This window comes from Chenopodium album, chromosome 11, assembly GCF_948465745.1.
Source record: "Chenopodium album chromosome 11, dcCheAlbu1.1, whole genome shotgun sequence".
NCBI lineage: Eukaryota > Viridiplantae > Streptophyta > Magnoliopsida > Caryophyllales > Amaranthaceae > Chenopodium > Chenopodium album.
The window spans coordinates 16,386,879-16,414,534 of NC_137844.1; the positions used below are offsets into that span (position 1 = coordinate 16,386,879).

Consider the following 27,656-nt stretch of genomic DNA (forward strand, 5'->3'; position numbering starts at 1 on the left):
ATTTGAATTATTTTTCTTGTAGTAAACATTAGAGCCATAGCATTATTCTTTTTCAATTAACATGCAAAATTCTCCAAAATCCCAACTTTATCATGTTGGCATACTTTTTCCAAGTTGTTCGATAGGAGTCTGTGTCACTTGTTGGATGTTGATTCCATTTCTTTCATGTATACACCGACTCCATTTGCTTCAACGCCAAACTTGGTTGTAATTTAGGTGTTTGATTGCCAATATTTATATGATGTTTTATATACACCTAAATTATTATCAAGAAACTCCAATTCAAATATGTTTCTTACGCAATGAATTTAACTGCAAGCTATATATTTGTATCAAAGTAACTATTATAGGGATACATTAGCAAAAAAACTTTGATGCTAATTTCCTTTTTTAGCAATAACTTTGATTCCAAGTGCGTATTTATAGGTTATTTGTAATGGTATTTTTAGATAAGCTGAAATTGCTCTTTGGTTGATAAGAGGAAGTTTGGATCTTTTGGTATTTTGACTTGAATTTTTAGACATTTTACAAGTAAGGTAATCAGAAGTATATGATATGGGTTGAAAGAATGGTTAGTGGTGTGGACATTGGGTGGATATGAAGTTGTTTATTTATAGGCAGAATATCACCACCATTCAATAAGATTTTTTGTTATTTTATTTTCATGTATGTTTTTTTTATGAGGAAATAATGTATGTGCTTTATAATGGTATAGATTTATAGAATTTCTTTCACTTTTGAGTGTTTGTAGAGTGCATTGAGTGGTTAAATAGAGCTGTATTTTTCTGATTTATTGTATTTTTGTATAGATTTTTGTAGATTGTGCTCAGTATGTGGTTTAGAAAAGTTTATTTATCGATGTAAGGTTTATATTGAACCTGTAGATGCTTTTTGGTCAGCCTTTTTTTTCCCTGTTTTCCCTTTGGTAGAAGGTTGTGAATTGAAATTGTAATGTAGTGGTGAAATAGATGATTTCATTGCTTAACTGAGTCTTTTTTTGGAATCTAATTGTATTCATTTATAGAGGAGAATAATACAGTGTCTATGCTATACCTCTGAGTATTTATTGTTTTGGATTTTTAAAGCTTGCATTGGTAATTAATTAGATAGCACACTCAATGTTTAGCTGGTATCATTATGGAGATTGGATTGTATGGTTATTATTAATTTTGATAATCATATTCTACTTTTGAATATTGGTGTGCAGTTATCCATTCATGATCGACTGCTTAAGACTCTTTGAACTTTAACTAAGAGACATCTTTAGCTCTTAAATGGGAAAACTATTAATAAGTATGTTTATGAAATAAGTTTAATTCACTATTAATAAGTATGTTTATGAAATAAGACATCTTTGATAATGTATTATAAGGGTGAAGGTGTTTTTCACACAAAGTTGTTAGTGGTCTAGAGAAGACATATTTGAATGTACCAACAGCTGTAACAAATGTCATTCAAAGGAGACTCCCTTTGACAGTTCTAGAATTGGATAATCTATTAGATGCTATGCAACTTGAACAACCTGAACCTTCTTTCAAGTATATATTTGATGTTCATAGCATTTTTCAAGGAGCTACTGTAAGTTACTTCTTTATAATAAGTTAAATATCATGTTTCTTAGTAACTAATCTAACTGGAAAACTATGTTGTTTGCTATATGTATATAGGAAGTTCCCATTCAATTTGCTTCTCTCCCCCTCTCACATTTACAAGACTGCACTTGGGTGTTGTGGTGCTTTATCGTCAAGGCCATCCCTTATTGTTTAAATTATTACTTGGACTAGTTTAGGTGCTTTGATTTAGTGGATTATGTGTAGTTTTGTTCTGTTAGGTTTTCAGTATTATGTAAAATGATTATCAAGCATTAAGTATTGTAATTATGCTTCTAGTTAGTTTACTCTACTTAATTAAGGATTTTAGATTTTGCAGTTTTGCATTTTACTGATTGTTAGTGATCAGAGGATGTTCTAGTTCAATAAGTCTTTATCTTATTGGTTGTGTTTGAGATGTATTATTTTAATGCGACTGTATTAGTTTGAAAGTGAATTTGTTCTGTTTTTGTATTGGTTATATTACTTTGATTTATATATCTTGCTTTTCTCCCCTTACGGGCTCTTACTTCGCGGTATCATATATGTAAGATAAAAAAAAAGACTACAATTAAGGTCAAAACTTATCAACAGTAGCACATGCAACATTTCTTCTAATATTTAGATAAGTATATAAATAAAGCAATATAGCACAATATATTCTTAATCTGGTGTTTTCCAAGAACACTAACTACTCTTATTGTTCCTGGGAAAACTCTCAATAGATTCTTCTCTACATCATCTAATTTCTATATACATAAGATCATGAAGATAAACTTAAGGTTTATCTTTAGATGATGCTGGAGCATTACATAAGGTACTTGAGCAACTATTTGCCATATTAGCATAATTTGCTGATTTGTAGTTCTATCAAGAATAATGGTAATAGCTGCCAGATACATTCAACTTAGCAAAAGCTTTAACATTCAAAAGGTGTGCAGGTAGTGCATCTTAAGTAGTAGATGTCCGATACTTCATCACCTTGCATATATTTTATTTGAACTTCCTTCAGTAGTTGATCCTTGAAATTTCATCACCTTTCTATATACATTTCTTGAACTTTTGGTACTAATTTCCATTAGTGGTAGATTTTTTTGGGTTTCGATGAGTCCGACTCATTGCGAATATAAAACCCGAGCCCAAGGAAAAACTCACAATTGATATAACAAAATGCATAAATAACAAAATTAGAGAAAAGACTAAATTAACCTTGTAGCGTGTTTCGCTCAACCAGATGGAGCTCTTACTTGAGAAAGCTAAGTCTCACAAAGGGCAATGACCTCCGACGGTATCCACCCACAACGCGACCCGACTGGTCTACTACTTGGAGGTTAGCCAAGTCCGACCAAAAAGACTACCCGAGTAATTAATGAGCTTATAGGTTTTCTCTCCAGTGGAGATGCCTAATTGAGCTCTTACTCAAGTGAACAATCCCAAGATATGCCTTGGCTATTTATAAGGAGTGCTTCCTTATGAATTCCTCTTATCTTTCAATGTGGGACTTTTTCACAAAAAGATCCCACATGGAAAGAATGTTAAATTCAATTCCTAGTTAAATAAACCAAGGAATAACTAAGTAACAAGTGTCACATAGTTAGGTGAGGACCACTTCCTCACTTGCTCCCCAAGGTAACTCACATCCATTGTGAGCTAACCATGTGGCACCCAACCTTGAGCCCCAAGATGGGTTCGGTTGGGCCGCCACCTTTCGGCCCGCGTCGATGACCCGTCACCGAGTCCGCGACCCTTGCCACATGGCGCGTTGCCACTCAGTGGCTACCACGTGTATTGCCACATGGCCTGCTGCCATGTGCACTGCCACGTGGCACACTTCTATTTGGCGCACTTCCTAGCCTTTCGCGCGGCTAGGGTTTTTACTTGTTACTTGAAGCATTCTCCCGTACGTCTCGCCAATTCCTAATTGTTGGCTTGACTTTTAAGATTCGGTTCTGATGCTCTAAGCTCGGAATCTTTCTTTGTTCACAATACTCGAGTGACTCATTAATTCCTCTCGGATTAATTCGTCGTGTCGGATCGTTAGTTTCGTGGGTATGGCCCGAAGGGTTCAGTCAAGATTAAGTTGTAATATTAATTATACATTAATATTACTGATCGGAAGCGGCCTCCACCTAAGCATTTCGATCACTTGAACTTATTGAATAAATAGCTTTCCAAGAGCTCCGAACCCTCTATCGAAATAATACACTTGTTCGAAGGACACCATTCCTATCAATCTCCCACTTGTCCTTCCGGACAAGTGCGCTTTTAGTGTATAGCCTTTTTCCTACGTCACATAATGTCTCTTCATGAACTATAAGGTAAGATTATTCGTCATCCTTATTACGTCCAGAAGTGTTTCTCGAAATCCGAGTTTGACTGTCAATAAATAGATGATTTCTAAAATCCATCCGAGCACGGCCATGCATTTTCATAGTCTCGCTCTTTGAGAGGCCTTGTAAACAACAAAGACATGTTTCCTGTTGTTACTAGGGGGACATTCCCAGTCTTGTTATGTCAGCTTCTTTTACTAAGAGGACCTAGCCGTCCAAGTGTTGCCGTTATAATCTCCATGTACGGCAGACGTTTGACTAACATCAAAACGGACTACTACTCAAACAAGAGAACTCACAATACTCATGGTCGAGGAAAGAGGTTTCGATAGCCATAATGAGAAGTATACTTATGATGATTTTTAAATCTCTTAGAGTATTCTCATAAGTCGATCCAGTATGGTTCTAAACCAATACCTGTGCAAATGATTTATGACAATCATGTCCTTGTAGCACAAGAAACGGGGCTATAAATCAAGCTACACACTAATATCAAGTGGTCATCAATCGTCCATCATTTAAATGACCTTGAGTAGGGATAATTTTCGATTATAATATTCAGTGTTCACTTAATAGGCGTTTCTTTATCCAAGACTGGTCTTGATACCTTATTTTTAATATTCTCAAAATCGAATGGAATCATAATTTAATTCCAAACCATAATTAAATAGTTTTGTGGAATAATTAGTAATAATTTTTTTTCCACTATGAAACGTTTCAACGTTTCATCTTATGATAAATGGTTTTCCAAATGCTTTAAAAGTAAACTCTTTATAAAACATTTATAGAAATCACACCCATATTTAATATGCTTGATTTCTTTCCTGTAATTGTGAATGTTGTCGTTCACTTATTACATAGGTTTAGTAATAATTACTTTGAAAATCTTAGCATCTTCATTATTGATCACTGTCATAATAAGATGATAAAATTTGAGAGTGTCATGGATTATTTGTGATTTAGGATTTATTGTCCAAGTGATGGCTCCCACTCATTTTCATGATCTGAGATCTTCAACTTGACAACCTACAATCATTAACATTCTACAACAAACTTTCCGTTGAACAACTTTCTTATTATTGCCTTTAAGGCAACAACAATATTCTCAACATATATTTTAGTAGACTTCCTAATGGTTCTTTGCTTGGATTTTATTCCAAACGGGTTATAGTGATTTGGGATACCCTAGTCACATGTGATCATGGAAATTTACCTTAAATTCCCGCACATTACACATGGATGCACGTCCATGTTACCATTCTCAAGCCACGACGCATTGTTAGCTCGCGTTTATAAATGGCTTCCTTGTTAAAGATCTGATCCTTGTTAAGGTTTGTGCTTGTAACATCAATTCTCAAACTAAATTTGTTTCCATGCGTCAAGAACCCATCCCTTTTACTTATCCAAGTACTTTGGATGTTCTTAATCATAATCTAACGGTCCATGACTTAGATTTATTTTGATTAGTACTTTATTCTTCTCATGCTCTAAACATGTAAATTGTGTGACGATTCCGTAGCATACATGATGGTTTCAATTGCAGAATTATTCTCAATCTTATTCCATCCATGTGACACTTTAGCTCATTTAGTTTCACTAAGTCTTGCTAAACTGTTTGATATGTGATACGGTTGAAAGTATCTACTAGAGTCTTTCTTGTTTGACTTAGTATTTAGCCTAGCTTATACTAAGTTCAAATAGTTACTTAGTTTTATTCATACGGGTCGAAAGCCTTTCAAAGTCCATCAATTCATGTTTAACACGGTAGATTCCTTTACTCGTTCAAACATTTATTAAGTCTATACAATAGATCTTAATTCCCAATATGTACTAAGTATCATCTTTAGCTTGGTCCATTGTCGAAAATACTTTCAAATCTAAGTATTAAGCATTTGATAGTTATTTCACAATAGAGTTCATAAACTTCTTGTTGGACCTTACAAGATTGACTCTTGCTCCCACTAAACTTTTTATCCACAAGAATTTATATGTTTCTCCATAAGTCAATCCTTTTATTAACTTTATGAGAAAACACGTTCCAATTCCTTTATGCAATGCTACCTTCAATCCCGTAATGGATTTCTTCAGCTTGCTTTCAAATCTAGCATTTTTTTAGATTTTCAAAACCCTTAGACTATTTTCATAGTCACTCCCAAAATCCTCTTTTCGGAAGGCGGTTTTGGTATCTATTTTGCCATATTTCATATGTGCAATTTTGTTAGAATAATCACGTAAAGACTTGAACATTCCGATTGGTGAATAGGTTTTTATGAAAATCAACTCCATCAATTTGATTATATCCTTTTCAACCAATCTAGCTATGTATGCATATACATTTCCACATTTGTTAGTTTTCTCCTTGAAAACTTATTTGCGCTCGATGGGTCTTTCACCCTTCATGCAAATTAATCAAGTTTTAAACATGAGTTTCAAACATGGAGTCTATTTCTGATTTTATGGCCTCTAACCATTATTTGGAATTTGGATTTGTCGTAGCTATCTTACAAGGAATTATTCCCTTACTATCTAATAGTAAATAGTATGCTTGTAAGTCTTAGGTTTATTTCTAACTTAATAGAAATTTATAGGATTCAATCCAAGCCTTTGGTGAATTCTATACCTATACGGGGTAATTTCATCAAACACTAAGTTTCAAGGCTCTTTCAAAGCCCTTTGATTATGTTGATCTTACTTCAACTTTTCAGAAGTTTTTTGAGTAAAGAATTCTCACGAAGCCCTTTTAAGGTCTTCCGAGATTCTTAGTTCTAGTTTGTTGCTAATCTCGATGGTCATCGAGTTCATTTTTCTCCCACTTGTCGTTTTGGAAATGTGTTACTTTCCAGAAAGACACCACTTAGAGCAACAAACATTATGTTCTCAATTAGGTTGTGGAGGTAATGCCCGTAGTCTCACTTGAATGCTTACAAAGAGACATGTATATTGTCTTTGGGTAAAAGTTCGTTGTGAAACAAACAGTTAGCTCACACTTGAGCTATCTTAGCCTTTAATGAGCCATTAAGCTCCCACTGAGCCACCTAGCTCTTGCTAAGCCGGTGAGCTCCCACTGAGTCACTTAGCTCCCACCGAGGCTAAGAGTTTTAGACATGTACTTGAAAAGAAGTTTAGGAGTTATTTCTATCCATAACTGAATATGGTGTCCTTTCTTAGCTTAGACATTTTGTTTAGTGTAACATTAGTCATTTGTGCAACTCTTTAAGAACTTTATAGGAAGGGATGTGATCCATCATCATTCAAGTCATTTTCAAATGACATCGAGGTTTCTGTGAAGACACACTATGTTCTTTGTGGAGTTATTTATGAAAATTTCAATTCATAACTTTGTGATGGTCATGCTTAGCTCAAGTAAACATCGCTCGATCTAATCTAGACGTTTTGATATCTTGCCAAGTCGATTTTGTACTTCACTGAACTCTTGAGCTACTCAAGTCAAGTTTGTTCACATTTGATGAACATAGCCACATTCTTTCAAATTCTTTGTGAATCTTTGAAGTAACTGAATCTTCTTTACCATTTAGAGTCAATTGTCTATGCTAAGAACAATAGCTCTTTACTTTGTCGGTTTTTAACAAGTAAGACTTGCTTTTCTTAGAACGATTCCGAATTGATCAACTATCAAGAGCCTATATAGCCTTGAGTACGTTCTTGTTAATGTGACATTGCTAAACATGTACAAATCATGCCCATGACTTGAACTTTGTGAGTCTTCATGTTTAGGAAATGTTTGTTTATAATCAAGCATTCTTGACTCATGGTTTAGACAACCATGCCATTCAAATAAATTCGCAACAATTGCTCTTTACTTTGAATGTGAGTCTTTCCGTGTGTTAACAGATTGTTCGCTGATTATGGAACATAATAACCATTTATTTGTTCCAGCCTTAGCTTAAAAGGTCTTTAAACAAAGCATACGACCTTATAACTGATGTAGCTCTTCTTGCTTCATTCTAAGCTTGTAAGTCAATAACTTAGCTTAACTTCAATAGTTTGAGGTCACTTTCAAAGTGTAACACTCAAGCGGTATCTGATACTTGTGAAGATAATGACTTGCTAAGTTAATTAGAATAACATGAACTCTTTAGTAGAAATGGAATTTCATTCCTTTTCTTTGTTCCTTGTTTCCTATATTTCTTATTTATACATTATCTCATAACCTTTAAGAACCGTTTCTTTGAAGGTTTTGACTTTTGTACTTTGTTAGGCATAATTAAGCATCTAGTGCGCCATATAACAAAGTCCCATCTTTTCCTTTAATTCGTACTTGAATTAATACATCAATGAGTTGTACTCACCAGTGTATAAAGCGAAAAGATATGTTGGTTGTCAACTTCTAACAATTTGAGTTTTCAACTCAATACTTCATGTTTATCAAAACTACCTAGTATTTTGAATACATGATGTCGAACCGTCCTTTCGAACTTAGTTATAAAAGTCATTTATGAGAATTGTATTTTAGAAATGCCTTTCTTTGAGAACTATTCTCAAAGATTTCCTTTACTAATCATTGAAAACAATATAATTTGATTTAGGATTCTACAAATATAAGTGCAAAGCATAACCATTTATCAATAAAATAACATAATAAGTTTGAAATTCAAAAGCATTCATGCAAATTTTCAATCTTATTAAGCGTCTTATTTACGCATTAAATTTGTCCCCATTTGACGAGAATAAGGCGATTCCAAGATCCAAATAATCAATGAGTGATTAAGCATGCTTTGGCTTGTCTTAACACTCAATATTCTAAGGTAAGCAACTCTTTGCTAATGGCTCCAAGTCACTCTTGGTTAGATAAATCGTCGCATCTAATGCTCTCTCAACAACTTATTCACTTTGCCACGACATGTTAGGACTCCATCACTCATATCGTTGAGTATAACCAAACCAACATGCATACCCGGTATGCCATACATATCCTAGGGAGAAATAGTGATGCCTCGCTTTGGCGTAGCCCATCCTACTCTCAATAGGTCAGTAAGTGTTGTTTTCAAATGGCAAATTTTACTCAATATTTTAGGGACCTAGGGTTTCTATGTTGGTTGATTTGAGTGAATTTAATTAATCATCGCAATATTCAAAATCCTAAACATGCATCTAACATATAATTCATATATAATCATAAATATATATCGAAAACATAAATATATGATGCATTTGGCAACTAGCATGACCCTTTGAGTCTTCAAGTCTTCAAGGGTCGTCATTTGCAACTTCATGGTTTTGTCTTCCAAGAACCTCCGCCTTCAAGACATAACCAAAATAATGCAAATACTAATATCTACGATTAGGACTAATCTAAATATTAAGGTACAAAAATACTCAACAGTTCGCAGACCGTATTTAGATTTACAAAAATACATGATGGAACGCAATTCGTATTTTCTATCCTAATCGGGCCCCACTAGTTGGGGCCATTTAATAAAACCTGTGAGAGGATATACATTCCATTCATTCATTCACTATTTGTGAATGGCCCATGAATTTTACAACGATAAACAAGTAACAATGCACAAATACGCGTAAACTAGTAACTAACTTAGGTGGTTAATCCGATTAACGCGCCTAATTAAAACTAGTCAAAGTTGTTTAACCAATTATGTAATTTAGCACAATTAAAATTGAAGCTCCCACTAAATTCCACATCCATCTTAATTAATCAAATTAATTAAGCCGATAAACCCAAAGTTCTTACCAAAATAAAATTTTGCAAGTACCGCTCAAAATCGAGGCCTAGCCTCAAAAATTTTAATTAAAACTAATAATCATAATTAAAATAAATAAACGGCCAAAACGCAAATGAACATAGCCTTAAAACCGAGGCTTAAGTGCCAAGTATGGGGTTGTGCGCATCGTGCCGCAAGCACGCAACACACCCCACACGCACTGCCCGCTGCTGCACCAAGCAGTGCACGCACGCACAACCCGCACTAAGGTAGCAGCACAGCCGCACAGCTGCAGCATGCTGCTGCCTGGCTGGTGCTACTGTGTTGTTGCTGCTGTGTGCACCAGCCACGCAGCTTGTGTGGCGCGCACCAAGCGCACCCATGCCTTGGCAGCCGCATGTGGGCTGCTTAGTAGCCCGGCTGGCCGAGGGTGGTGCGACCTTGGTTTACGTGCCACACTCTCGGGATTAAATCCGAATATTTGCGTGACTTAATTAATTAATTTTAAATTAATTTTAAAATTAATTTGATGAGCAAAATGAAAATTATAACAAGTCCAACTTAAATAAATTCATCCAAGTGCACAAAACCAAAATTATTCCCAAGAACTATTCTTTAATAAAATTAGTTCAACTTGATGCGATAAAGTAAATAAAGCTATTCTCACTATTAATTTAATTAATTTAAATTAATCATAAGATTTGACAAAAATAAAGGGGAGTTGGAATTATGAACACAAAATTCAAATAAAGATTCCAACTTTAACTTGTGAATCCTTGAAAAATTATATCTTCCAATATGAAGATAAATGAAATTTCTATGACAAGATTGAAACTTTATGATTCCAATCAACTTAATATATGATAAAATCAAAAGTTCAACAAAAAATCATGGAATTTAGTAACTCAAAGTTCCAACCACTTAAAACAATTAAAGATTGGATCTTTAGTACTTAGAAGCCTCAAATAATAAATTTTTCACACTTAATGCAATGGATTTGCAATTATGTGAAAATTTAACCAATCTTTCAAACATTAATTACTACAAAGTACCATGCTTAAAGAGGTCAAAAAATGCAGAAACATTAAGGAAAGAACCAAATACATAATCACCATAAATATGCCATTAAGATTCAAGGTTAAAAGATTTAAAAAATTTCGTCAAAAACGAAAAACCTTTGAAAAAAGGCATTTTTGGTCGGATTTTGGCTTTTTCACAGCCCTTGAAGGATTAAAAAGTTTCCAAATTTCTGTTTTCACCCAAAATTCACTATTTTTGGGCGAAAATCTGGGTTCGGGGCCAAAAATCACATTAAAATGGGATTAAAAATTAATAAAACCGAGCTGCTAATCTAATTAATAACATAAACAAGAAAAATAAAATCATAAAAAAACACCTTGAAAATTTTTGTTATAAAAATAAATGAGCAAGGCTCCGATACCACTGTTGGGTTTTGTTGAGTCCGACTCATAGCGAAAATAAAACCCGAGCCCAAGGAAAAACTCACAATTAATATAATAAAATGCATAAATAACAAGATTAGAGAAAAGACTAAATTACCCTTGTAGCGTGCTTTTCTCAATCGGATGGAGCTCTTACTTGAGAAAGCCAAGTCTCACAAAGGGCGATGACCTCAGACGGTATCCACCCACAATGCGACCCGACTAGTCTACTACTTGGAGGTTAGCCAAGTCCGCCCAAAAAGACTACCCGAGTAATTAATGAGCTTATAGGTTTTCTCCCAAGTGGAGATGCCTAATTGAGCTCTTACTCAAGTGAACAATCCCAAGGTATGCCTTGGCTATTTATAAGGAGTGCTTCCTTGTAAATTGCTCTCATCTTTCAATGTAGGACTTTTTCACAAAAAGATCCCACATGGAAAGAATGTTGAATTCAGTTCCTAGTTAAATAAACCAAGGAATAACTAAGTAACAAGTGTCACATAGTTAGGTGAGGACTACTTCCTCACTTGCTCCCCAAGGCAACTCACATCCATTGTGAGCTAACCATGTGGCACCCAACCTTGAGCCCCAAGATGGGTTCGGTTGGGCCACCACCTTTCGGCCCGCGTCCATGACCTGTCACCCGGATCCGCGGCCCTTGCCACATGGCACTGCCAACGTGGCGCGCTGCCACTCAGTGGCTGCCACATGGCGGACTGCTACATGGCATGCTGCCATGTGCACTGCCATGTGGCGCACTTCTATTTGGCGCGCTTCCCTAGCCTTTCGCGCGGATAGGGTTTTTACTTGTTACTTGAAGCATTCTCCCATCTCACCAATTCCTAAATTTTGGCTCGACTTTTAAGATTCGGTTGTCTTTGTTCACAGTACTCGAATGACTCATTAATTCCTCTCGGATTAATTCGTCGTATCAGATCGTTAGTTGCTTGGGTGTGGCCCGAAGGGTTCAGTCAAGATTAAGCTACAATATTAATTATATATTAATATTACTGATCGGAAGTAGCCTCCACCTAGGCATTCCGATCACTTGAACTTACAGAATAAATAGATTTCTAATAGCTCCGAACCCTCTATCGAAATAATACACTTGTTCGAAGGACACCATTCCTATCAGATTTAGTGGAGGGCTTTTTCAGATTTTCACTTTTGACATTGGTGGGTGTGCTTTGCCGCTGCTGAGCCTCATCACTCTCTGATACATCTTCTAAACGATCTTTTCCTAAAGAAATCCCAGGGTTTTGACCTCTAGTGTGTTTCTTTGGAGTCGTTCCGCCAAAGCAAAGCTTCTTTTTTGCATCAGCTTGTGATAGCTGCAGCTTTGATGACTCTTGTTGAGCATCAAACTCCATAGGCCTTTTCCATAAGGTTTTTTTTTTGTTTCAGTGTTTCTAAACTCTGGTGAGGGGACTCAGGTGCCTTAGTGAAAGCCTGCTATTGTGAATGCTTTTCTAAAGACCTTTTTAAGTCTAGAGTAGGAATGAATGGTTCAGAATGTCCCATTTCATTGGGTTTTTGAGCATCTTGTGTTTCATTTGCTTCTTATATTTCATTTGCCACCTCTTTTGTCTAAGGACTATCTTTCAGCTCTATAGTCTTGAGAGCCCCACTCTAACACATTGTTCTGAGCTAAGTGCCAAGTTGGTCCTACTTTAATGTAGAATGGGGTGCTGCTAAGCATGTCCTGAATAGCCTTGAATGCATTGTGATCATCCTGCATTGAATATATTATGATGTCAGGCATCAAAATTCATAGTAACATGTATAGTTGTGATTTATATGTTTGATTGTGCAGGTTATTAATATTATGTGTGTGAATAAAACCTATCTTCTTTTAAGCATTCTCTATTTCTCTCCTGCTTCCTATTTTTTCTTGGCTTTTTGTTTACTGTATTTCTACTGTAAGAGTTATTTGTAAATAAGAATTATTTGATTGGAAGGCTATCATATTTAAACTGATAAGCTTAAAAAACTCGAACAAACAGCTTACTTTCTTTTGTAGAAACAATTTTGAAATCAATCATGTGGTGAACAATTCAATGTTGAAAGAGTCATTTAATCAAAGAGTCATTCATTCAAGAAGTCATTTACTGTATATTAAAGAGTCACTTAATCTATATCAAAGAGTTTTTTTAATGTATATCAAAGAGTCACTCATTCTATTCAGTATTTGTTTCATTTAAGGCAATTGCTAAAAATAAATCTATTGGGAACAATTCAATTTTGAAATCTAATTTGGTTTATTATATGTTTAAAGGATATTGTTGCTTGTAATTTTAATTTACATGGTGTTAAAGGGTTCTAGGGTTCATTGCATGTTAGCTACATCGTAAATGGAACTTACTTCTTCTTTTATAGTATAGATTTCAACTGTTGTTTTCCTAAACAACCTTTATGTGTCGTCATTAAATGTGGTAAACGCCATAGTTCCTGTTCCATCGCTAGCTTTGAACATAAATGTTGCTCTAATACATATGATAATAATTATTCACTGCTATGTATAATGCTATTAAATAGGAACTGATATATAAGCTAACTCATATTATACCTCTTTGTGTAGATACTTTCTTTGCTTGAACAAGCAGAGCAAGAGTAGCATTTCTGCAATGGGAGGTGTTAGGGTTTGGCGAGTCCGACTCACCGCGGAAATAAACCCAAAACCAAGACCGCACTCGCAATAAATAAAACCATAAATATAATTAAATTAATGACAAGATAAAGATAATAATTATACCTTTGACGCGTGCTTCGCCCGACCTCGAGGGGCTCTTACTTCGAAAGCTAGCCTCGAAAATACGACAACCTCCAACGGAAGTCCACCCACAACTCGAACACCGACTAGGTCCAATGCCTTGGAGTTAGCAAGGCCCGACCTAAACTCGAGTAATTGAGTTCAAAGGTTTTCACAAAGGTGATACCTTTTTCAACTCTTGAGTTCAAAGGTTTTCACTACTAGTGATGCCTTTTTCAACTCTTACTCAAGTGATTTTTCCAATACCCCAACTTAGGTATTTATAGGGAAAATCATGAGTGTGACAAGCTCTCCCATCAATGTAGGAGAATTTAATTTTCCCATTTTATTTTAAAGCTAAAATAAAAGTAATAATCAAACTAGTAATAAATCAACAAGTGGCAAGCTCATGTGAGAGATTAGGTGAGGACCATTTGGAAGAGGGGGGACCAAACTTGCTCCCCCCTCCCTCTCCCAAAATCGGCCACCTCAATGCCCCAACTCCCATTTATTTTGCGCCACGTGGCACCCACACTTAGGCACCAAGGCACCCAAGGTGGGCTGCCTTGTGCTACGGCTCAGCAGGCCACGCACCAAGTGTGGGCTGCTTGGCCGAGGCTAGCTGCCAGCACGCCACGCACAATGTGCGGGCTGCTAGCTGCTGCCTGCCAGCATGCCTCGCACATTGGTGTGGGCTACCAGCTGCCATGGCCTAGCAAGCCACGCATTGCTTGCGGGCTGCTAGGCCGAAGCTCAGCTTGCTAGGCAGCACGCAATGGTCCAGCCATGCTGCTGCGGGCTGGCACGCCTAGCGTGCTAGCTGCTGCAGCATGGCTGCTAGCCAATGCACGCACAAGGCAGCGCCCAGCAATGCGATGCTAGCATTGGTGCGCTAGCATGCACCAGCCAGCCTAGGCTCAGCTTGGTGCGCATGCTAGCCACCATGCTAGGCCATATGCCCCTAGCACTCGGTTTTCTTGGGGCATTCCGATGCTAGGGTTATTTTGGTCTTTGTTGATTTATTATTATTTTCACGTCTCGTCTTTTACTATTTTCGACTCGACTTCCGACGCTCGGTTTCGACGACGTCTAAATATTAATTACTCGGTCGACTTATTAATTAATTCGTCGCTTCGGCTCGTCAGTTGCCATTTTGAAGCACATGAACTTGCCGATCTTGTCGTTGCCCTCGAATACTCAAGTGGACTCATGTAGTCATCCAAAAGGCGTCGGGGATGATCCAGTTGTTGAGAGTGAGGTAATTTTATTACAATCAAATTTGGTGAAAATATGAACGTGGTTCATACACTTGTTGAGAGCGAGTTACTTATTTTACTATTGCAGGTTCCTAGTCCTATGCATGAAAACATATTGGAGATTGCACATCCAACACCTGATCCTTTTCCAAATATTAAGGTAAACGTCAGTAACTAATCAAATGTGCTTCTATTAGACTTATGTCGGTCACTTCATAACTCATGTCCTAATCTAATGTGTAGGAAGAGACACCTTGTGAGCTTCTTCACCCTGGGGAAAACATGGATGGAAAGTTGAAGTTGGTGGGGTATGGTAGCGCACAACCATTTGACAAGGTCCATTTCAAGTCTAATACTAGTACCCGGCATATCTCGGTCGGCATCAATTCTATACTACCTGGTTCTGAGGACTTACCACTACCGGTGCCTAGAGAGGAGTATGACTTCTTTAAGCTACAAGATTTGACAGGCAGCTTTGTGCAATGGCCACGTGATTGGGTGAGGTTCATAGGAGGGGTAAGTATCAAATACCTTTTTTTAAAAACAAATATAACATATCTTGTAATATGACATGTGCTTTTATGTTACTAAATTTCAAAGGAAAATCAACCCTCAAAAAGGAAGAAGGTGGAGAAGGTGGAGAAGACAAAATCCAAGGTCGTCCAACCTCCAAACAGCATGGAAGAAGGACAAGGGTTGAAGGGTGAACACTTGTCGAAGAAGAGCTATTGAAGTGAATTTACCTAAGGCGTTGTTCCACTATGATGAGGATGCAATCGCGTTTATTTCAAGAGTGGATGTGACGGAATTTCTAACCGGTTCCATGCTTAACATTTCCATCATTCAAACTTTCATGAGGTAATTCAATGGCACTATTCCTAATGATCTTGTTATTGCATTTCGAATGTAGATAGTGCATTTAATAAATGATCCACACATTGCTTTCATGAAGGTCACTACAAGAGCACCTTCTTAGTAAAGGTAATTCTGAGGCTACAGTTGGGTGGTTATGCCCTAGGCAAACCTCCGTTACCAGATGCTTATGCAACCCGCGTGATGTGCAAGATTACCTCGAGCAGAGTATTAAGGAATCAACCTGAGCGCGAGACAAGTTCATATTAGCACCATGCTTTGAGGAGTACGTCTAAATATGTTATAATTCAGTTGATTGCTTAGTAATTATGTTGACGTCTAATCATTAATGGATTGTTATTTGGTTAATATATATGTAGTGCTCATTGGACTCTTTTAGTGATTTGTGTTTCCAATAACACAATCTACCACATTGATTCGGCTCGTGTGAGTCCACCGCGAAAGCTGCTAGTGAAGAACCTACTGAATAGGTACAAATTACAACCCCTTGTTGAATGTCCTCACCTAAGTTATTGGCTAGTTATATTTCTAACTTTGAGCTTATTTTCCTACAGTGTTATGAAGAAGCTAAATTGTCGTTCGGTTGCGGGTCCTACGTTGAAATATGCAAAGGTAATGCCTTGACATAGTGACTTGTTTAATAAACTTCGCATCGATAATAGCTATGCATTATATCATTAACACATGGTATTTTAGTATGCGCAACAAGAAAACGGAGTTGACTGTGCCCTGTACGTGATGAGGTTTATGCTTGACATAGTCAATAGTTGCACAGAAGCTCAACACATAGATGAGGTATCGATTTATTTTATTATTTTTTTTCCGTTCGATCAATACTAGCTTCCATTATTGCACCGAACACATAAATGGGAAAGAGAAAACCCGAGGCAGCAGCCCAACTATATGCTGAACCCGAGGCATAGTCCGAGGTAGCTGCACCCGAGACAGCTGCACCCAGGACAGCTGCACCCAGGACAGCTGCACCCGAGACAGCTGCACCCAGGACAGCTGCACCCGAGACAGCTGCACCCGAGACAGCTGCACTCGAGGCAGATGCACCTAGGACACCTGCCCAGGCAGCTGCACCAACAGCCCAGGCACTTGCCCAGGCAGCTGCAGCCAAGGCAGGGCTGCCCATGGAAGCTGCAGCAGCAGCAAGCCAGGTGCCCAGGCAGCTGCAGCCAAGGCAGGGCTGCCCATGGCAGCTACAGCAGCAGCCCAGGCAGGTGCCCAGGCAGCTGCAACTGCAGCCAAGGCAGGGCTGCCCATGGCAGCAGTAGCAGCAGCCCAGGCAGGTGCCTAGGCAGCTGCAGCAGCAGCCCAGGTACCTGCCCAGGAAGTTGTAGTAGTAGCCATGGCAGCAGTCGAGGCAACTGCTGCATCGCCGCCGGGAGTGGCCGAGGTGATTCTTGTGAATGTGTTTACCTTTCGTGAATTTGGTTAATTTTTGTGAACTTGGTGCGTAATTTTTGCTAAAATTGGTTAATAACTCATTTTAATATTCTTTGTGCCTTACACGATGGAAATGCATCCTTAAACTTACTAAAATGCTACTTTCATGTGATTATAAACCTTAGACACCTAGTACTAGGTAATATTGACATGTTATGAGAAAGAAACACTTCATTTGATAAGAAATGTAGAAAATGGGCAAAGTAGAAGTCGTATAGGCCTTATATAGGCCATTTTGGATGGAATGCGTCCTAAAACTTAGTAAATTGCTATTTTTGGTGTGATTTCAAACATTAGACACTTAAGACTAGGTAATATTGACATGTTATGAGAAAGAAACACTTCATTTGATAAGAAATGTAGAAAATGGGCAAAGTAGAAGTCGTATAGGCCTTATATGGGCCATTTTGGATGGAATGCGTCCTAAAACTTAGTAAATTTCTATATTTGTGTGATTTCAAACATTAGACACTTAATACTAGGTAATATTGACATGTTATGAGAAAGAAACACTTCATTTGATAAGAAATGTAGAAAATGGGCAAAGTAGAAGTCGTATAGGCCTTATATGGGCCATTTTGGATGTAATACGTCATAAAACTTAGTAAATTACTATATTGGTGTGATTTCAAACATTAGACACTTAATACTAGGTAATATTGACATGTTATGAGAAAGAAACACTTCATTTGATAAGAAATGTAGAAAATGGGCAAAGTAGAAGTCGTATAGGCCTTATATGGGCCCTTTTGGATATAATGCGTCATAAAACTTAGTAAATTGCTATATTTGATGTGATTTGTCAATGCATGACATACAAGTTTATGAAAGAAACATTTTTTTAACTTTTTCATGTCATACGCATGATATACTGATATATAATAATGGTTGGTTGATTTTTTTTCCAAAGGTTTGCAAGATTCAAAGGGAAGGCCCGTTAACAAGCAACGAAATCAATGAAATTCGTGACATGTGGGCTTTTTTCGTGACATTTGATGGCATCTACTGAGATCGAGCTAGTTTAGATTACTTGTGAACATTATTTTATTAGTTATATTTTTAAATATTATTATGTCAATTATATATTAACATTAATTACTTATAATTAAATAGTAGTTTTAATTAAATATATTAATGATGTTACTCATTTTGATATTTATGATAATTACATGTTATTTGTATTTTTGTTGTATTTAATATTAATTAATAATACATTAATATTATTATTAATTAATATTAATATTAATATTAATATATATTATTATTAAATAGTAATATTATTATTATTCTCACAGGTCACTAATATAATTATTATATTATTATTATAAATAATAAATTAAAAAAAAATTTCAAAAGGGAAACGGTTTGGCGCCAAAACCGCTTCCCATTACCCTTACCATAATGCTGCCAAAATTCTAAAAGGGAAGCGGTTTGGCGCCAAAACCGCTTCCCTTTCACCCAAAAAGGGAAGCGGTTTGAACCGCTTCCTTTTCCAAAGCCTAAAGGGAAGCCCCCAAGCCGGAGCGGTTCAAAACCGCTTCCCTTTTGAAAGTTTGAACCGCTTCCAAATTGGTTTTTTCTACTAGTGACAACTCACATAATAGCCAATATCATTTTTAAATCTACTGATACAGTTCACAATGTACATCCCATACCTCTCATTAGGTATTCTATAGTACTGAAATTTACACTGTGCACTCCATACTTCTCAGTGGATATTTACAGTGTGTTCCATACCTCAAAGATGGTCATATCTTCATATAAATAATAAAATAATAATAGATCTTTTATAGAATAAATCTCAGTTTATAAGAGCCACATATCTGAAAATTTATGTGGTACAATTTTTCTATTTGAAAGAAAGGAGCTGTAATATATTATCAAAATTAAAGCTACCCTAAATTTTCTAGCAGTAATATATTATAAAGTAGTAAAACAATTTATACATTTCATATATCAAGACAAAGAGTACAGAATTTACTTTAGCAGCTTAATCAATAAACTGATAACTTTTTAAAACTTGGCATAATAAGAAGCCTATGGTAGAAAGATGGACATATTTTGTGATCTTAATACCTAATGATTTAGCGAATTATTCTTGTTTCCTTATAACTTGTTACCTGCAATTGAAACATTAAAAATGATTAAGGACCTTTTATTGTGTAGGCAGATATGTAATATTAACCAAAACATGTTGTAATGAGAAGTTTTTTAAAACTTTAGTTAATGTATACTCACCTATATTACTCCTACTAGCTTTAAGACAGTATACAAGACCACATTTTTAACAGACTTTTTGTATGATGTATAGTAGGAGCAATTGATAAGACCTTCACTTTATATGCTGTCCGGGCACGTGAGAGAGCAACATATAATTGACCATGTGAAAAGCATGACCGAGGAAGATATACTAACACTTGATCTAAAGTCTGTCCTAGGGACTTGTTAATGGTCAATGAAAAGCTTAGCTTGATAGGAATTGGTTCCTATGAAACTGAAAAGGATATACTTCTATGAGCTTGATGTCCTGAGTCTAATTCGAGGTATAAATACATGTTCTCCTTGATATTGTCCAATAGCAATCACACACTCGACTAAATTTGAGAAAAACCTTTTACATATGAGACGGGTTCCATTGCACAGACTAGAAGAAGGAACCAGATTTCTAAGTAATATTACTGGACAATTCTTTTTCAACACAAGGTTGTGAGGGCTCATTCCTCCCGGGTACAGTTTGTTCAGGAATTCTGTAGGATATATGTTTCCAGCATCATCCAAAATATTGTCATAGCTTGTATATGCTCTGGCCTCTCCTGGGAATTTATCAATCATGAATGAATTTATTGAATCTACATCATCATTTATAGGTGTCAGAACAGCTCTGCTTGAAAAGATTTTGGGATCCAAAATGCCTGAACTTAATTCTGGAAAACACAATTCAAGAAATTCTCTTATTGGATCATCATCAGGCTGGAAAGTTTGCACTATCTGTGCAGGCAGTTGAATGAAATCACATTCCATAGTTTGCAATTCCTCGTTTCCCAGTGCAAGAAAAAATTGACAGAATGCAGGGTCTTCTATAGCTCTTAAGTTTTCAGTTAATCTTAATCTTCTCAAATGATGCCAAATATAAGAACTTACTACACTTGCTTCAACTGCTTCTTTTTTAGTCTTATTAGGAACAATAGGCAACACTTGCCGAAAATCTCCTCCGAATACTATTACCTTTCCACCAAATATAACTTTATTATCACATATATCTTGAAACAATAAGTCCCGAGACTCTAAATTTTGTTTATTCGCCATTGATGCTTCATCCCATATTATAAGAGTTGTTTCTTTTATCAATGCTACTAAGCTACTTTGTTTAGAAATGCTGCAAGCTAGTGAACCATCACAGTCCACTGGTATTTTGAATCTAGAGTGTGTTGTTCGACCTGTAGACACCAAATTTTGATCCTATTTTTGTAATTATTATAGATATTGTTTTTTTTGCAAATAATTATTATTATTTTTCTAAATATTTTTATAAACTTAACGACGTTTGTTTTATTATTTAAAATGAAGAAAATGAGTAATAATAATGATTTTTATTTATAATTTCCAAAATACATGTTACAATTTGTACTTCTAAACTACTAAATTACAAAATATTGAAGTACAGCTAACACTACATGTATTTTTACCCTGTTCCACCGAAGTAATTTTCGGGCTTTACTTGTGGATTAACAAGTAAATTAATACAGCCATTAGGAGGACCACTAGCCCCACAATGTACATGAAGTACACCCTTATCATCCTCATGTCTTCCTCAAAGGTAAAAACAGCCTGATCTTCCTGGTTTTTTTGAAACATGGTGGCCGAGTTTAATGGTGGTTTTTGTTTGGTTTTTTCGGGTAAGGAGGAAGATGGAAGAAGATAAGAATTAAGTGGTGAGTGGAGATTTTGGATAAGGGTAATTTCTTTTTATAGTAAAAAGTAGGTATTTTAGACCGTATTTTTATACGTATAATAATCATATAGTATAAAGTACAATATTTTTTTGTCTCGCCAGGGGAATATGTCATTTTCTTTATAAACAAGCGTTGTTTACTCCTTTAGAGTATAACAAGTATATTTGTATGTTCACTTAGGCTGTTAGAGTTTTTTTTTTTTTTTTTTTTTTTTTTTTTGCGATTTGTGCACTACTCTATTATTTGGCCAGTTTACCTATAAAGTACAGTACTCTAAAGACCCATAACCGAACCAAGGTAGGGAAATGACAAACATTCTCTTTCTTGAGTGAACACTTTTTACCATTATGAGTTTTGGACTAAGATAATACCACCTTTTTTTTTCCTTCAGTCTATATTGGATCCGATTAATTTCAATTTGGGCCAATCGTACCAATATTTATCTAGCATGATAGATATATGGATGTGAGTAATTTGCGGGACAATGGGAATTTCATGGTTAATGTTACGCGTACAATGAAATAATGCAATATGTATTTTAGTAATTATACTGGAGCAATCATATTGAATTTCTTGTTTCAATTTACTGTTGATGCAGCGTATACTACAGATCTTGTATTCTTTTTATTTATTTTTTTTTCACCTTTGTTTTTGTTGTTTTGTGCACACCATACCACTGTAGGCCATAGTGGTATGTAACTTCTTTTTTTTTTCTTTCTTTTCTTCTTCTTTTTTTTTTTTATGACTTGTTTATTTCAGTCTAGTTTTTGTATCCTTTCGTCAATTATGATGAACATTGTCAATAGTGAAATAACGTTACCTTTTTTTATCCCCCGCGGTTAATATTGTATCCGATAAATTTCAATATTGGATCAATTGTATCAATATTTATCTGACGCTAATTGGGACAGCTGGATTTCATACGCGTCACACATTGCATATCACTATTCAAAACACTATTTGATACTATTCAAATAGTATTTTTCGTTACGTTAATTTGCGTTGCCGACGTGAATTTGGTCTTTTGTTTTATTTGTTTTCCTTTTGTTTTGATCTAGTTTTGTATCTTTTATCTTATTTTTTTTACGACTATGATAAGTATAAATTTGTGTTTTAGTAGAATGAGGAAAGATAAGATTTCATCTTCTTTTTAAAGGTCATTCGGTTAAGGGAATATATTTTAACCTTGACTACCTTAAATTTATGACGTATGACTTAATATTGTATGATTTTACATGGTGTATTTTCACTTTGACCATGTCAATCTTATGAATTTATATGATTTACCTTACTTTATACTTTAAGTAAGGGTTATTATTTGAAATGCTCGTATTTATAAGGTTTTGTCGTATGTTTAGATGTTCTTGGGTAAATTTATATATACTATCTAATAAGGGCAGGGGTTATTTTTATATATATATATATATATATATAAACTCTGAAATATTATGTCCAACCCTACTAGTATTGTAACCTAATGTCTTTGTGTAACTTTCAGAGCTGACATCTCAGAGCTGATTTTTATTTTATAAGAGTTGTTTTAGTACCTTGGTGAGTATAATAGTCACTAAATAAATTTAGGCACTCTGTTATCGTATACCATGTGAGTATTATTTTTGAGTTGTGTTGTGACATGACTTGGTCATATATTTTCTTTTTTGTAATACCATGGCATTTTAGAAACTTTTTATTATATGAATATTAGAGTTGATTTTATTATGGTTTTCTTTATGTTATCAGTTTAAGTGATGCAAAACAGATTATGTAGTTTGTTACACATAAAACAAAAGAATTTAATATCAAGATTCTCATTATTACCAAAATCTTGATATTTACCTTTATAATCCTTGAATTATATTTTATTTAATTTTTTTTATTTACAAATTAACCCCTTTATTTTCCTATAAATACCCCCCTGATTTTCTGATTTTAAGACACAAAAATTTCCTACAAATTCTCTCTCTAAAAATTCTCTCTAAAAAATTCTCCTCTAAAATTTTGCTTTAGTTAAAATCTCTCTAATTTAGCTTTATTTTTACGTTATTAGCTTATAAAAAGCATCATATAATTAAGTTGTTATTTTTATTTTTATTTTTTTTTAAGTATTGTTATTATCTTCAACTCCTATATAAAAAAAAACACAAAAATATCTCAAGTTCAAGTATTGTTGTTATTTTCATCTTTGTTAAAAAAATTAGTTAATTATTTAAGTGTCCCTATTCTATACTAAAACCAAAAAAAAAATTATTTCTTAAGATTTAGTTTTATTTTTTAAGTTTATTTTCTATAATCAAAATATCAAAACAAAAAAAGTTCATTAGCTTTATTTTGCACTAATTTCTTTTAATATCTCAAAATTCCAAAATATATCACTTAGTCTCTTTCATTGAATTTTAATTAAGGAGTTATCACCTTTTCATCCTTGATAAACAAAAGAGGTTATCAAAAAAATTGCCGCATTTAGCTCAAGGTACTATCTTTATTCCTTTCTTAATTTCCTTAATTATTTTTATGCTAACTAATGTGTTTGTTTCCATGTGATGATACCAATAGGGGTAATGACGATATTAGGTGCTAAATTAGCCCTAAATCTTTCATTACTCCAAATTAGAAAGCCAAGCCTATTGGTGAGGTGATAGGTTACAAAGAGGGGGGGTTAATTGCATTTTGCATTGCATCTCTTTCTAATGCATTTTAAATATGAAGGTAAATACATTCATGTGTTTGTTTAGGATATATTTTTTAAAAATAATTTTCTTCTTAAAGTGAGCTTAAAGACCTAAGGAATTAAGAGTTTATGTAAAGGATGTTCAAGAGTGAAGAGTTACTTACCACGTCCCAAAGATGGCCTATGAAATAACCCTTACGTCCAGAAGCAGTTCTATTTCTTTAGCTCAAGTGATAGCACTTTTCAAGAGCTTTCCAACCGTATCTCACAATAATTTTTTCGATTTTTCTATATTTTTTAATGATTTTTTTAGTTTAAGCTATCAAAGAGGTGAAATAGGCACGTGTTTCTTTTTAAAAAAAAAATTGTATTACTTTTTTTTCAAGAAACTAATGGTGTCATGGAACCTATATTACACTATATCATGTATTTACATTTATAGAACTTTACTTGTTAAGAGTTTTAAGTAACTTTAATTTTATCTAGAGATGAGTTTAGAAATAAGAGTTTTTCACAATCTTTAATTCTAAAAAATACGTTTTAATATCTTTAATCTTATTTTAAAGATGACTTTAGAATAAGAGTTATTAATAAACTTTAATTCAAAACGTTTTTGTTTTAAAAAAAAATATTTAATACTATTTAAAAAATGACTTTTGAAATAAGTGATGTATTAAGGACTTTAATTTTATTTTAAGACGACTTCAGAAATAAGAGTTTTAACAAACTTTAAAATTTTTTATAATTTTGTGAACCTTCTTATTTCAAACCCTTTCACATGATAACTTGTATTTTGGTATGGTTTTAGGGTGTCTTTGAACCTTGTTTACTTGTTAAAATCGGTGTTTTGGTTCACATTCACTCCATTATTATACAATTTTTGTGTATCCTGTGCTTCACGGGTTGTTCGTGTTTTTGTTGAGTTTTTAGGCCTAAAGACGACCAAGTGAAGCCTATGGATGATAAACCAAGTTTGAAAGCAAGAAGATGATGGAAAGAAGCCAAGGCAAGGGAGCCAAGTTAAGAAAAAGAAAAAGGTTGCAATGGAGCGGCCTCTCAATCGACTAGAGCGGCCTCTCCTAAGGCGCAGCCTCTCCAGGTTAGTGGAGAGGCCTCTCCACCCCGCTGCTGTAGCTAATGCCTTCTTTGGTAGACTCAAGAGATTTTGTGAGGAGAGGCCTCTCCAACATAGGGCGCGGCCTCTCCAACTGGAACGGCCTCTCCACCTCGTTGCTGAACTTCCTGCCTCACTTGGCAGATTTGAAAGAAGAGATGCGGAGAGGCCTCTCCAACATAGGTGCGCGGCCTCTCCACCTGGAGCGGCCTCTCCACCTTTTTGGAGAGCCCTCTCCACTCTACTACGGAGCATTCTGCCCCAACTCGCCCCAGTTTGGAGCGGCCTCTCCAAGACATGGAGCGGCCTCTCCAGTCCTTGGGAGCGGCCTCTCCAGGCCTTGGAGAGGTCGCGCTCGATAGGCCCTGCGAACTTTCTATTGCGGAGTTTACTATGTAATTGGGGATTATAAGTAGCTTTTGGGGGCTCATTTGTAAGGGGGCTTATTCCTTCTGAAATCCTTTAGGCTTATCTTCTTAATTAGTTCATATTTTTCCTCTCCCTTAGTTTAGTTTCTCAAAAACTCAATCATTTTTAAGAATTATTGGAAGTTTGTTCCATCAATTTCAACATTTTCTCAACTTTGAAGCTTATTAAGTAATCTCTTTCTCTCTCCTTTGCTATTTAATTTCCTGATTTTATCTCTGATTAATCTTAGGTCTTTCTTAATCATTGTTAATTGTTCTTGCATGCTTAATCATCCTTGTCTAATCTCTCTCCTAGTTTAATTGATTTCATGTTAACCCTAGATTTAATTGTTAGACTGCTTTCTACCATGTTTAGTGAGTAGTTTCTTAGCTAGGGGTTGGGTGAAAACCCAATCAAGCTATGGTTGATTGACTTGGATTTATTCATGTTTTACCTTGGATTGATAGCTGTTTATGCTTGAATTGATTATCGCATGTGTATTTTGATGGCCGCTTTATACTCATGTGTTCATCCCTCTTCTCACATCGAAAGATGGGGATTTGGAGTGAGTCCTTTCCTGTGCAATTAGATTATGCTACCTTCATGACTATGGATGTTTGATTTCATTGAGTAGGATGCTTTAGTGTGGTAATTAGGTGAGAAATCCTAATTATTTGTGATTCATGCTAGTTCGGAACGATCGAGAGACAAACTCGAGCTAGAAACCCAATTCCCATCCTTGATGCTTAATCCTTGTTATTTTGGTGCTTAATCTAGGAAGTACTTATGTTGTAACTTTGAAAGAAGACAATGTTAAATTCCTATTCTATCTTCCTTGTGTGCTCATGATTTGTCCTTGTTATTGATTCTTTGGTTTGGTTAGTGTTGAATCCCGTTTCCCCTAGCGTTCCTTTATATATTAGTTAACTAATCAAAACCAAATTTGTGGCTGAATTAGCTTACAACCGTTCCATACTCTTGGTGTTCTTTACCCATTCCCTGTGGATACGATCCTCTACATACCGTAGACTTGTCTTAGGTTGGTTTAGGTAGAAATATTGTTTGGCTTTAGGGTGATTGTCCAACGACCGATCTTTCCCTCTACCATCACGACACAAGAATGAATCGTAACTTTACTTGTTTGTTTTAATAATTAATGATAGTTAATACAAGGTTATGGCCTCATTTCCAAACATGAGGTTTAAGATTAATTATTTAGTTGTATAAGGTTGTAACAATTATCTATCTCCATAAAAATAAGCTTATATCCTATTATAATTACCCGATGGATTAATTGACAATCGGATATGATTAAATAGTTTATTGTTCCCTTTTATTTGGAAATAAGGCCTTGACAGGTGTCGTGTTTTACTTAGTCAATTCCATTAAGCCTAAACACATAACCTTTAAAACCTTACAAAAATTACCCTTGAGTGTTTTTAAACCCAAAGTGAGATTATACAGTGAACCCTTACAGTTTCACTCCAAAAAATACCTTGACCCACTAAAAAAGTCGTCAATTAGGATGCATTTGTTGAATTATCTTCTTCAAAAGACATTTTTGGTGATCACTAATCGGGGTGATTTTCCTCAACCAAGGTGGTTCATTTTACTTTTATGAGTGAATCCGTCAAAGATCACTAAGATCCCACTTACAAAAAAATGACGTTTATGTCAACTACCCAAATTAAAAATCCAATGGAATTGGTTATTTAAAACATGGCATCTGTCCTAACTACGAAGGTTTTGATCCGTGAGTGAATTCAAAATCTCACTATGATCGCTACGTAGTGCAAGTTTGGTGCTCAAACCTACCTTATATTAATTATTATATCATTTTTTATTTTTGTGATTAACATGTCTTAAAACTTGATTTTTAACAACGCAATAGTAAGAGCCCGTTCCTTAGAATGGAAGGGAAGACGAGTTCCAGACGTTCAATTCTCTTAACGTAAACCCTATGCCTTATTTATCTTTATGGAGTTAACATTTGATTTTATTTTTTTTTTAGTTTTATTTCTTAAAATTGACTGTTTTAAAATCCGTCCTTATTCGGATAAAAATGAGGTGGCGACTCTAAGTTTTGTTTATAAGTCTTATCAGACACTTAAGTGAAACCTTTATAGACTAATCTTTTTCCA

General features: G+C 35.2%; 1 protein-coding gene across 1 annotated transcript; it reads right to left on the bottom strand.

The window, feature by feature from the left end:
- Positions 1-19,883: 19,883 nt before the first annotated feature.
- Positions 19,884-20,678, bottom strand: LOC145566379 (ATP-dependent DNA helicase PIF1-like). The gene has a single exon (XM_081625817.1). The coding sequence runs from the start codon at positions 20,676-20,678 to the stop codon at positions 19,884-19,886; it is 795 nt and encodes a 264-aa protein (XP_081481943.1).
- Between the last annotated feature and the right edge of the window lie 6,978 nt (positions 20,679-27,656).